The sequence below is a fragment of the Danio rerio genome, chromosome 5 (assembly GCF_049306965.1).
Source record: "Danio rerio strain Tuebingen ecotype United States chromosome 5, GRCz12tu, whole genome shotgun sequence".
Classification (NCBI taxonomy): domain Eukaryota; kingdom Metazoa; phylum Chordata; class Actinopteri; order Cypriniformes; family Danionidae; genus Danio; species Danio rerio.
In genome coordinates, this window is record NC_133180.1 from 25,758,887 (window position 1) to 25,772,686 (window position 13,800).

The following is a 13,800-nucleotide window of genomic DNA, read 5'->3' on the forward strand; positions in this document are numbered from 1 at the left end:
TAAAGGAATAAACAGTGTTGCAAAATGTCATAAATGCACTCAGATGCCCACATTCATAAATGTAGAATTCCTGAATCATACATTTTAGTGGCCGAGAATTAGTTTCAAACCTGTTTTTGAGATGCTGGATGCTTCCTAGACACTTGAACCTGCCATTAACCATGATGCCCAGTCTAGTGCACAGCGCTTCACACTCCTCCATACTGCAAACAAGGACATCAGAACATCATACATTAAATGGTCTGTTCTTTTAAAACCCAAAATAGCCTTTATATTAGATACTGCACCTGTGTGACGTCAACACTACTGAGCGGCCCGTCTTGATGATGTCAAGAATTAGGTTCCATAAGAAACGGCGAGCCTTTGGGTCCATACCTGTGGTGGGCTCATCCTATGAAGACAAACAACATACAAGACCATGTTTAGTCCTGCTTACAGTATTAAATACAATTATTCCCAATCAATTGTTTGTTTTATTTTAAATGAGTCCTATTATGTCATTTTTTTATAAGACTTGTACCTTTTAAATGACAAGTTTGAAGCATGCAAATAATTCAATTCAATTCACCTTTATTTGAATAGCGATTTTACAATGTAGATTGTGTCAAAGCAGCTTCACATAGAAGATTATAGTAAATTGAAGCAGTGTAGTTCAGTTTTCAGTGTTTAAGTTCAGTTCAGTTTAGCTCATTTCAGTGTGGTTTAATAGTCACAACTAAAAGTCCAAACACTGAAGAGCAAATTCATCGATGTGCGGCTCTACAGATCCCAAACCATGCAAGCCAGTTGGCGAAAAGTGAAGAATTAAAAAACCTTGAGAGAAACCAGGCTCAGTTGGGCATGACCATTTCTCCACTGGCCAAACTTCTTGTGTCTGTAAAGATGACCTTGAAATATCCCAGGGATTTTAGGGAAGTTGATTCAATAAAAAAAAATTCTAATAACATTATTAAAATTGTATTTAAACAATTTTTCTAAGTTACAGTCTTAAAAGTAACTTAATTACTTGACCCAAAACAACTTAAATGTCCCATGAATTAAAATAACGTTTTTTAGATGTTAGTATCAATATTGATCATCTTTAAGATATCTGTAAGCTAGTGTGCTCTGAAGCAGTGACAAAACTTGCATTTAAAACTTGCATTTCAACATGTAAAGCTTATAGTCTGTTACTTCTGCCTAAATAGATCAACGGTTTTATTCACGTCACTTTATTGTCAGGGTTCTGCCACTCTGGTCTTTTAAATTCTTGTTTTGGTGGTAGAGCTCGGACACTACAAAGGTCTGGTCCTGTTTCTGTCTCTGTGTGCGCGCGCGCCGTCGTGGGTGTACGCAGAGTGTGCGCGCTCCTGCTTGACGCGGCCGCGCGCGCTCTGCGTCCCTCAGACGCGTGCGCTCTTGTACTCGTGTTTGTGTTTTCGTCTGTCAGCAGCGTGGTGTTTCATTCCCAGCGTCTCAGTCTTGTTGGTTTCGGTTTTGTTCGGCGCTGGGATGAAGCATGCACGCTGCGTGTGTGAGCGCACGGTGAGTGTTTTCATTCATCGTGTGCTCGTGTCTTGCGTCTTTTGTCAAAGCACGTGGCTCGGTGTTTACATTGTGGTCACGTGCTTTTGTCGTGTGCTTCAGTGTTGTGTTATGTGAGCGCATGGCTTGTATTGTCTCTCTGTGTCATGCGCTCTCCCGTCTATTGTCTAGTCCCTCCCTCCTTGTTTACTCATTATTAGTTTGTCATGTTCACCTGTGTGTCAATTTACTTTTTGCTTTATAATCCCCCTCATGTTTTCAGTCCTTTGCCAGTTCGTCGTCGATAGTTTCCTGTCTTGTTGTGTCCAGCCCTGTCTTGTCCTGCCAGTCCAGTCAAGTTTGTTTATTTGTTTTATTAGAGTTTTCCCCCTCGGGGTTGTTTGTTTTGCCTTTTTGTTTTCATTTTATAATTAATAAAAACCCATTTTTGCTGCACCTGAGTCCTCGCTCCTTTTCCTAACCTCGAACTTGACATTTATACTGTAGTTTTTGTTATTAAATCATAACCAATCAAATGCTCTCTAGTATCTGACGTGCCCAGCCCATTCAAGAAGCTTCTCAGTTGCTTTTCATTAGATGCGCTTGAGCTCAACCCCTCTTACTGGCAGAATGCTATTGGCTGTTTTAAAAAAAGGAGAAGAGCTACACTAGATTAAGATTACGTCAAACATTTCAAAGCACTTCACGAGACCTTTAAAATCACTAGAAATGTTATTGCATAGACATCAGGAAATATTAAATTAATTGAACATGGGTCAAACAGACCTCTTAAAACATTTAAAAATGTTAAACATATTTCTCACACAAAAAATTGTTTCAAATTAACAACCGCCTACTTCATACTCATTTCATTGTTTGTTTCTTAAGCATCTGTAATAACTTACAAATTGTCAGACAAACTTAACCTCTTTAGCTGAATAGTTGGTTATCATGCAAACTATCTGAATAACACTAATAAATAATAATAATAATAATATTTATAACTATGAATTTATGCATTATATTTTCATAAACTAATTTCTATATGAATTAAAACTTTAAATGTAACTTTTACATTAAAAAATAGAATTATTATGATATATAATTTTTGTGTAACAAAAATACAATTACTTGAATTCCTTTACAGTATTACAGACAAGTGCATTATACTGTAAGTAACTGCAATTAAATAACATGAAAACAAAAAATAATTCCTTGCTTTATGATGCCAGTGGAAACGTTATTTAATTACAATAGTAACTAGGTAATTTACAACTAACTACACCCAACACTAAGGGTACAGCTAGACTTTTGTTTCAGCAACTAGCGCGTTTCCACAGTTGTAAATCAAGCAATCGCGCTCGGATTCACACCAATTCAATCGTTCCAAGATTACCTGAATGAGGTGGTCTCGGCTTGAATGAAACTCTGAAGTGGATCGATTGTAGTAAGAAAGCGATACAATCCGAATCAGGCTATATCACATTTAATTATGGATATGTAATAGACCAATACAGTATAGGGCGGGATGTCATTCCTACAGGTAAATGTGTGTTTAATGTCAGATACGAAAGTGAAAGCATGTTAACTATTAATGAGAGCTGTTTACCCGTAAGGAAAATTGACCAAACGGCAGTCTTGGTTTATCTGTTATATCTATCTGTAATGTAAAGTCAACTGCTATGTATGAGAAAGTCTTACCTCTGATTTATATCTGGTGACAATGTCTGTGGGTGTCACCATTCAAAATTAAAACATAGCTTTTCACTTATAATGTCCTATTGCTCATAGTCATAAATTAAAATAAGGTCGCATGAAAACTGCGCAGGACTCTGCAAAATAAACTCTGAAACTCTGACCAATGTGATGAGAGTTTACTTGCACAAGACTTGTTTTTGCTATTTTGGTCTGTTTAGAAACGCAAATGTGTAACAATTTTAATCCTTGTTTCAAAACAAAAGAATTAAATCACAGGTGTGAAAGCACAGTAAGTGCTCTAAATACTCACTTTTGGTTTCTCTTTAAATGCAAATGAGCTCCCCGCCCACAGAGCGTGGTGCCTTTCCCTAGTGTCTCAGTTACTCTGGCAGCAAGGCATTACTCTGTTTGAAAGCCTTGTCAGTTTAAACTTATAATATTGGGTTTTCTGAGTGCACAGACACAGAAAGCTAGCTGTCAGACAGTGCATTATGCAAGCATTAAGTGAAACTCTTTTGACCTCAGCTGTCAAAAACACAACAGTCAAGTCAAAAGCACACAAAAAGTCAAGCGTGACAGGCAGCTCTAACCAAAAAGATGAGCGATGGGTATCCAATCAGAGCAATGGCTGTAGAGAGTTTGCGTTTGTTGCCTCCGCTGTAGGTGCCAGCAGGCTTGTCGGCATACTTGGACAACTCCAACTTCTCCAAAGCCCACTGAACCACCTTCAGGACACAAATAGAGAGAGAAAGCAAAAAATAAACACTTGCTATTTCTCGCACTATGAACAATTAATTTTGCAGTTTCTAATTATAGATGGTCACACTCTTCGAGCTGATTTCAGGAGAGCCTCCATAAGCTCTTATCCTCCCTCAATGATCACTGATAAGCGCATGAACAGAATGCTCTGTCACTGCTCAGCATGCGTGTCTGTGTGCTCACCCGCTCCTCATCTTTCCATGGGATGCCGCGGAGGCGCGTGTAGAGCTCCAGATGCTCTCGAGCCGTCAGATCATCAAACAGAGCGTCAAACTGAGGGCAGTAACCGATGCTCTGCTGCACACGTAACAGCTCCCGCAAGATACTGCAAGACAAAGAGACCACCCATTTACATTAGCAATGCAAATGTAGGATATAAACCTCAAGAAACTTTAAAAAAGGAGTGACAAAATAGAAATATATTTTGGCATAAGTGTGGTATATGCCTTTCTGTCTTTCTCTTTGTGGGATATTTACAAATATACTGGACTGACAAAAGCACCTTTCACACAGTGATACCGGTAAATTTCTGGAAAATTTCTGGAACGACTTTACCGGTATATTGAAAAAAGCGCTGTTCAAACAGGCGAGGACGTTACGGAAATTTTCCGGAAAAGAGCATTCACACATCCATTCCAAAATACCGGTAAATTCTGACATCATTCACCACAAATGAGCTTTAAACGGCTGCGCTTGTATTTGTAAACATTTGACTAAATTACAAACTCTGTGGATGATCAATATTGTGAACAACTTTCGCAGGATCACTTTCGCATGTCGAGATGTTCATAATATGTGCGTGTGCAGGCGCTCATAGGCGCACGCAAAGCTTGAAGGTAAACAAACAACGGCTTATCATAAGCATCTCATCGATGATTATTTACACAGTTGGCATTAAGAAGAACATATAAACGTGATCTGACTAACTTCTAGCAGCTAAATGTGTCTGGAAAAATATTCAAAGGCTTTTATCCTCACAAACCGCGCGGACGTAAATGCGTCTGACTGTTGTGATTGGCTAAAGCAGACGTCTCACGTCAGCACGTTCTAGACGTGCACGCGCTTATTACGGGACTCTTCCTTCTGCATTCACACAGCGCAGCATTCCGGCAAAATGCTGGTAATGTTACAACTTCTCTATCCAGAAAATAGCCAGAACGAATTTACCGGTATTTTCAAAAAGGACCTGTTCACACATACAACCTTTCCGGAAAATTGCCGGCAATTTTCCGAAAAGGTCTGTATGTGTAAAAGGGGCTAAACAGATAGATGGATTGTACTGTCTTAAAGTGATAGTTAACCCTAAAAATAAAAAAAGTACTCACTATTTACTAGTTTCTTTATTCTGTTGAATGCTAAAAATATATTTTGAAGAAAGCTAAAAACCAGGAAAGTAGGAAAAACAAATACTACGGAAGTCAAAGGCTTGTTGTTTCCAGCTTTCTTCAAAATATCATCCTTTGTGTTCAACAGTAGAAATAAAATCAAACAGGTTTAAAACAAGTGAAGGGTGAGTAAAGTTATCCCTTTAGTCGTAGTTAAGATTTGTTTGTACACATAAATGTAACAATGTAATCAACGAAAGTTCTACCCTCCATACTGCTGAAAAACATAGTATGATATGGAGAGAGGATTTAGCAGTTTGCTAACAGATGAGATGTGGTGTGAGCTTAGCACCTGTGTTCCTGGATAAAGGCTTCTCCCCCTGTTGTGCTCTCATCTCCTGTCAACATTTTGAAGGTGGTGGTCTTTCCTGCCCCATTCACTCCCAGCAGACCGAAGCATTCACCAGGACGGACCCCCAGACACAATCGGTCCACTGCCAGGATCCGGCCCATCTTACGAGACTTGTACACCTGTGAAGAGACAAAGACTCTGAGGATCTTTTGAGGACAGATAAAAAAATTAGACAGAGTTATAAATCGGCATAGTATGCACAGTTTCTCAAGAGTATATATTGGCTGTGTCTGAAATCATATACTTCCACGCCTTATAGCTTGTTTAAAACAGTTTACGAGCCGAGTAATATTCGAAAGTCAGTATACGAGAAGCACCTGGATGACCTACTGTTTCCGGTGAGATTCTGAAGTGCGCACCCGATGGATGCTATTCTATCCCATGATGCACCGCGAGAGAATTCATGAATGGGAGTGAAACAATGCAACTGACGTGGGTAGATCACATGATCATTACAAAATGGTGGATGTAGTACATTCATACTACTCGCATTCATCCTGTATAGAGCAAACTTTTCTAATGGTCGAGTAGTAAATTCAAATTTAAATGCAGAACCTACCGAGTAGTAGGCGATTTTGGACGCAGGTCACTAGTTTGTGATTGGTTAGTTCTGGTTCCTGGGTTTTTGCTTTCTTTTGTTAATAGGCCATCAGAATGAGCAAGTGCAGCTAATTGACATCCTACGGCAAAACTGTGTTTTATGAGACATTGAGATCTACTGTTTTACTAACCCATTGATAATTTTTGTTTATTTTGTCATTTAATCTTACGTGTTGTTATTTTGAACCTAATATGCTTATGTTGGACATTTAATTTTGTTTTGCCTCGTTGAACTTTATTTTTTTATTTTTTGTAGCCTTTAAATACATATATTTTTTTGCATTTTCTTTCTATTTGGTTTTGTTCTCTTCTTCATTTCTTGGCTACTTGAGCCGGCACGTAACAATATAGAGTAGTAGCATTGCATACCTCATAGCTCATAAAAGTATTTAGTTTGATTAGATTTATTCAAGAGGGTACAATACAGGGTTGTATTCTCTCTGAAAACAGCTGAGCTTCTGAAGGAGTGTCATGAGCGGAGCTAATGCATTCCTCCTCCTGTATAAGTGCCCTTTTAAGGGTTCCTGCCTTTTTTGACATCATACATTGAAAACTGAAACTTGCATGAACCAGGAAGAAGTATTTTTGTAATTTATTCATTCATTTTCTTTTAGGCTTAGTCCCTTTATTAATCAGGGGTCAACGCAGCGGAATGAACCACCAACTTATACAACTTTTATTCCATTTCGAAGCACACATTCACTTTCATTCACTGTAGCCAATTTAGCTTACCTATAATTCATCTATAGCACATGTCTTTGAACTTGTGGGGGAAACCGAGGAAACCCACGCCAACACGGGAAGAACATGCAAAGTCCACACAGAAATGCCAACTGACCCAGCCGAGGCTCGAACCAGCGACCTACTTGCGGTGAGGCGACAACGTTACCCACTGCAGCACCACGCAGCCTATTTTTGTAATGTCACCAGCAAATGACTTTTTGAAACTGCAGCCATGCTTAGTATGAGATTGCCACTCTTTGACACAGAAATAACTCAAAATGCATAAAATGCCATGGAGTGTCTGACCTTGGTCAGGTTGTCGATCTTCAGCATGTCGTTGTCAGCGTCTCCCCTCAGAACTCGGCGTCTTTCACAGGCCACATCAACATCATCGTCCTCCACTGGCTGACTGTTGACAGGCACTCTCCTTCAATCAGAACAAAACTGTGACCTTTACTGCATTTCCATTTCAAACCATCAAACACGTCCTGTATACGAGCACACACTCACTGGGCTTTCCTGAGGAAGTTGTACTGGCACAGAATTGTAATGAGAAAGCCGACGAAGCCCTCAATGGTCATTGCTACCAGTCCCCGCGTCACAATGTCCCATTCAAATGGAGACTTCACTTTATCAAACTGGCCTGCAAGGTGAAGGAAGAGGAGGCATTTAACCGTCTGAAAAGAGCAAAGAAAGTGCTGAAAATTGCCCTGAGGTTAAGCATGGACCACACACACACCTATCTTGGCGTAATATTCATTGATATACTCATTATAGGCCATCTCCATCAATCCGTGACCCAGGTTATAGTTGGGGAAGATGAGAAAACATGACTTCAAGTAGCTGTTTACCAACTTTAGGTCCTGTGAAGTAAAAGAAAAATTAGATTTTAGACGAAGGTAGGACAAGCCATTTATAAGTAGGGATGTCCAGATCCCATCACGTGTTTGTAAATCGGGCCCGATCATGTGGTTTCAGACTCGATCGGAAACAGACGTTACCTCCTGAAAAAAAATCGGGACATCCCTATTGATAAGTACATTTAAAAAAGACAAGCATTGAGAATAATGGTATCACTCAGAAAATGGCCAATTATAATTAGCAAATTTGCAGCCATGAAAGTGCATACACACCCAAATCCTTTTACCATATAGTTCCATTTTTTAAATTAATAATAATAGTAATAATAATAATAATAATAATAAAAATATCAATATGCAAATACATTTAAATTTACAGCTCCCCTACAGAAAAATAATAATATAATCCATAAATAAATGGAATAATATCAATTAGTTATCATAATAATTGTATGTATATATATATATATATATATATATATATATATATATATATTAAACATTTATATACATACATACATACATACATACATACATACATACATACAGTTGAAGTCAGAAGTATTAGCCTCCCTGAATTATTAGCCCCCCTGTTGATTTTTTTCCCCAATTCCTGTTTAACGGAGAGAAGATTTTTTCAACACATTTCTAAACATAATAGTTTAAATAACTAATTTCTAATAACTGATTTATTTAATCTTTGCCATGATGACAGTAAATAATATTTGACTAGATATTTTTCAAGACACTTCTATACAGCTTTATGTGACACTTAAAGGCTTAACTAGGTTAATTAGCTTAACTAGGCAGGTTAGGGTAATTAGGCAAGTTATTGTATAACGATGGGTTATTCTGTGGACTATCGAAAAAATATATAGCTTAAACGGGCTAATAATATTGACCTTAAAATGGCTTTTGAAGAATAAAAAACTGCTTTTATCATAGCCAAAATAAAACAAATAAGACTTTCTTCAGTAGAAAAAATATTATCAGACATACTGTAAAAAATTCCTTGCTCTGTTAAACATCATTTGGGAAATATTTAAACTAGAAAAAAATATTCAAAGGGGGGCTAATAATTCTGACTTCAACTTTATATATCTGTAAAGTATTTTAAAATAATAATGATACATTTCGTGTGAATTATTTACTGCAAACTGAGAACACAGAAAACATTGTTATCAAGAGTTAAAGAATCATTTGTTCAGGACATTTCCATTTTACAGACAACTGATGTCCGCACTTGTACCCATTTTATACCATATTTAAATCATTCTCATTCTAAATACTACTAATAATACTTTGTTTCGGCTACAGTCATTTTTAATAAGCCACTTAAAACAAATCTGTTTATTTCAATAATTAAATAGTTTATTTTATTTAAATTCATAAATAGACACAAATTAGGATGTCAAACTGTTTGTCTTGTTTCCTGACCTTGTCGCGCTCAAACAGCTGGAGGAGGAAAGTGGCCACCGTGGCTGTGATGCCAATGAAGAGATTGATGACTATGAGGAAAACATAAGCTGTGCTGGGCACCTCAAACCAGAAGGAGGCTGGGTACATGATGGGGGTTATAGACCAGCTAAAAACAGACAGTAAAATCTCACATTTACTGCGACGTTTTCAAGACTTTTAGATACAATTTGATTTACTGTCAGCACTAGAAAGTCTTCATAAGGAAAGCTCTTACCCATAAAGCAGAAACAGAGAGAGCACTGCTGGGAAATTTGTAGGTGACGTGTACGCAGGAAGGTCGAACACAAACAAAATTAGGACACAGCATGTAGCTGGAACCAGGTAGTTCAGCTAAAGGGGCGGAAGGACAAAAACAAATCTGTGTGTAAACTAGTTAAGCCCTCAGGAAAGTTTTACACACACAGTCAGTCTCTCCTTCAACATACCATGTCCCATATGTAGTTTGCTAGCCAGTACGTGACAGGGTCGCATCCGCTGACAAACTGCAGGTGTTTGGCTTTGGTGGATTTTTCCGCTACCAGAAAGACCACAAAGCTCGCAGGCACGAAAGACATGGCTACAATGATGAAGATGGCAATAACCACATCAGTGCCCTGGAGCCTACACAACAAATACAAAACCAGAAATTAGCAATGTGCAGCAACAAGGGTTAGAACAAAACACAGAGAGGACAGCAAAACCTACAGATAATCCAGAGAAAGACTGGCACTGGTTCTGTTCATGGGATGATTGGTCACTGTAATGCCTGTAAATGAAAGAATATGCAGGCTTTTCAGCAAAGTTTACCACTAATGCAATAATAATAACAATTGTCAATAGAGTGGAGTAACTATGACGTCAATTTGTATGCAAAAACCTGAACGTGAGTAAGCATTTTAGCAGTTCCGGTTCCCTCGTCTCAAAGTCAATGGGTTTTTTGAATGGGACTTCGGTTAAATCATTTAAATAAGGTTTGTGGCAAACACAAACTCAAGATACTTTCACATTTTATTCTATAACATAAAACACATTGGTTACATCCAACTCTTGATTTTTTTATGCTTCTTATGCTTCTTTAAAAAGACGGTTGCTATCAAGTTGCTAAATGGGACTACAGGCAGTGTCAAAGACATTATACCTCATTGAACTGATCTGGAATGAAATGCAGCCCGCTAGAGTTGGACTTTTGGAGTTGTCTGTTATTTTCATAAATAGTTTGTAGTATTTTTCTAACTTGGAAATTATATTGTGTGTAGATGATACCTTCACTTGTAGATACGGTCAAGACAAGATTAATTTGTTGATCATGTATTTTTATTAATCGATCTTATGAAGATACTGCTTACCAGTGCAGTCTGTCTGCAAACGTGTGATTAAATTTGTAAAAGTACATAATAACTGTCATTTTAATGTGATCAATTGATTTTTCATCATTTTTTTTTCATTTGAACACATTTAACTCTATCATGACTACAATATTTACACTTCTTAAAGCCTACAGCATATGTGGTAGGGGCTGAATGTTGTTCTGTGTCCACGATGGAACTTGCAGGCATATAGACTTGTTCCTCACACCTCATTTCTGTAGTCTATAGCTAAAGTGTTTTATGTTAAAGTGTCACTATGTGTTTTAAAACTTTTACAACAACGGTAAAGCAAAACAAATGTATTTACCACATAAAAAACAATCCAAAAGGCACGTAGGTCCATACAGATGTGTTTTTTGCATATTTGTTTATAATATATAACGTGGATTATAATAAACCGAGAGATTAAATCTTTGTCATGGAGCATATTTCTAAAAGTTAGCTAGAAAAGATGTCTGTAGCAGGGTGGTGCTGACGTCTCAGGCGAATGCCCCGAAGGCACTGAAGTCCGGTTATAGCCTAATGTTAGCTTTTCAGTTCTTGCATTTGCATTTAAAATCCAAAAGTTTGAAAAGTTGTATTTTCATGTGAGGATTATCCGGTTGGACAAAACATGTAAGTGTAATGAACTGTGTTTACAGAGCTTATTATTTGCAATCTTCGAAAAGCCTATGGGAAAATCTTAAAGGGATTTTAACGAGGGAATCAGTTTTATGCTAGCAGATGATTTATCCTACAAGGTGGCGTCATAGTTCCTCCACTCTATTGGTTTGGTAGAGCTGCCTGAGGAGCCATTCACACAGAACATGTATTTCCATTCCAAATGCACTACTTTTCCACTGTTTTTCTATGTAAACTAAATGTACTTAGTGAACCATTATGCTAACACCTCACGTATTTTAAACTTTTCACTTCTTTAAACTTTCTCACTTCTTAAAGTTAAATGAACTTTAATGCTACTCATCAGTGTCAGTTCTAAAGCAGTGGACCAATCAAATGAATTCGGAGGCGGGGCAAGCGCTGCAGTCCTCTGTTGACGGTTTTGTTTGCTTGACTGTTTTAATTGATGTTAGAGGGTTCATACACATTTTTACTACAAAAAATCCAGGATTTTTCCATGACTTTTAAAAAATGTTCAGGTAAATATTCATGACCTAATTTTCATGTTATGTCTACGTACACATGGTAAATAAGCAGAAATGCAGGTTCCATTTTATTACAGCATATCAAAAAATACATGACAATCTATGTAATTTATATTCATTTTTATACCTGTAAAATAGTTTTTACAAAGTATCTTGCTGTGTGACAACACCACCTATAAACATTTGATGAAGTGTCCCCAGAGCTCGGTTTAATGCACACATGCAAAAAACTAGCACACACATCAAACATGCCACAACAAAAGTCTCGGAGTGAAATCTGAAACTCAACAGGAAGATATTCCTCAGCAAAAAGTACAACTTTTGCCATTTTCAGGTGTTGTATTTTAACGAACTCCTCCTAGAGAATTTATCAGATCAACATCAAAAATAGGCTATTGTCATCTAAAGACCTTGGCGATGTTAAATTGTGAAGGTCTAGAATTTTTGACGTAGGGCGTGTTTGTGGCGGTCTCACAAGCTTTGATGTTTTGCCACGAAACAGGAAGTTGTTATAACATGCATTGTCTGCTCTGCCTCAAAATCCACATGATAAGAGTCCTGACCTGAACACGTTTACATGCCATTATCCAGTTACAGTAATTGCACCACCAACTGCCAACAGGAATGACATGTTTTACACTGTAACAAACTCCTCCTACAATTTTATCAGATCAAATTTAAGTTCCATCAGTATAATCCAAAAGCCTCTGTGACGTGAAATTGTAAAGATCTTGAGTTTTCGTTGAAGGCTGTTTCCGTTGCGAACTGACAAAGTTCAGTGTTTTGCCATGGAAGAGGAAGTACTTATAACTTCACTTATGACCACACAATGTCCAATCTGACTGACAGTTCACATGTTCACTGAGATTCCTCTCCAAAAAACCTCTACATCCCAATATTGAGTTACAGCCATAGGCGGTATGCTGCTGACAGAAGGAAGTTTGACTTAAATCTGTTTTCTCAATTTTTTTTTATAATTATCAGCAGCTTAAATTATTATTTTCCACTATTCTCTTTTATCCTAAGGCCACTGGGCAGTGGTGAGCCCAGGTTCGAGGTCCCTTTCATCGCTGCTTGTAGCTTTAATACGAGATTGTTTCTGAACATGACACTGTTTCTTTAATTATGGTGAAAGTGAGGCGAAGCTGAAACTAGGAGTTGCATTTTACCACTTGCAGAGAACGTCACGTGAAGGGATGGACAGCGCAATTGTATTTAACATTTACCCAATATTTAATTCTCAAATATGTTAAAGTACACAGATAATCGTTTAACACATTGTCGCCACTAGCTTGCATGGTTTGGGATCGGTAGAGCTACCCATCGATGGATTTGCTCTTCAGTGTTTGGACTCTCAGTAATGATTTTAAACCACACTGAACTGAGCTAAGCTGAACTGAACTTAAAAACTAAAAACTGAACTACTCTGTTCCAATTACTATGACCATTTATGTGAAGCTCCTTTGACACAATCTACATTGTAAAAGCGCTATACAAATAAAGCTGAATTGAATTGAACATTTTCATGACATTTCCAAAACATTTTGGGTTTATTTGGTTTTCAAAAACATTTTCAGACCTGGAAAGTGCCTTAAAAGTGTAAGTAAAATTCTATTACTTTTCCAAGTTTTCCAGGACTGTATAAACCCTGACTCTAACATGGCAGAGGAGCTACTTTTATATAAAAAAAATCCTAAATCCTCGTGTTTTTAGATGCAAAGACGCATTTTGTGTGAATGGTCACTTACATTGAATCATTCTTTAGAAATGACATTCATATTGAACTGAACTGAATCATCACTTAACTGGAACAAAAATCTATTTTCTGTGAAACTGATCGTACCCACTGAACCACTGATGAAACTTCATGACATTTGATTATTGACTTTACTGTTTAAAACAATGTAAAAAAAAAAAAAAAAAAACAGTGAAATAAAAATTACTTGACTG

The 13,800-nt window shown here is 37.4% G+C and overlaps 1 protein-coding gene across 2 annotated transcripts in view; it reads right to left on the reverse strand.

Moving 5' to 3' along the window:
- The window catches only part of abca2 (ATP-binding cassette, sub-family A (ABC1), member 2), a 128,775-nt gene that overhangs the window by 8,799 nt on the left and 106,176 nt on the right, over positions 1 to 13,800 (reverse strand). For both annotated transcript variants that reach the window (XM_068221438.2, XM_005165230.6), the window contains exons 34-45: positions 10,044 to 10,104; positions 9,785 to 9,959; positions 9,574 to 9,689; positions 9,318 to 9,465; positions 7,760 to 7,883; positions 7,531 to 7,663; positions 7,327 to 7,447; positions 5,638 to 5,816; positions 4,144 to 4,285; positions 3,792 to 3,926; positions 288 to 391; positions 111 to 203 (exon numbers count right to left, since the gene is read on the reverse strand). In XM_068221438.2, coding sequence (XP_068077539.2) covers positions 111 to 203; positions 288 to 391; positions 3,792 to 3,926; positions 4,144 to 4,285; positions 5,638 to 5,816; positions 7,327 to 7,447; positions 7,531 to 7,663; positions 7,760 to 7,883; positions 9,318 to 9,465; positions 9,574 to 9,689; positions 9,785 to 9,959; positions 10,044 to 10,104 — 1,531 coding nt within the window. The remainder of the gene's footprint in view (positions 1 to 110; positions 204 to 287; positions 392 to 3,791; positions 3,927 to 4,143; positions 4,286 to 5,637; positions 5,817 to 7,326; positions 7,448 to 7,530; positions 7,664 to 7,759; positions 7,884 to 9,317; positions 9,466 to 9,573; positions 9,690 to 9,784; positions 9,960 to 10,043; positions 10,105 to 13,800) is intronic.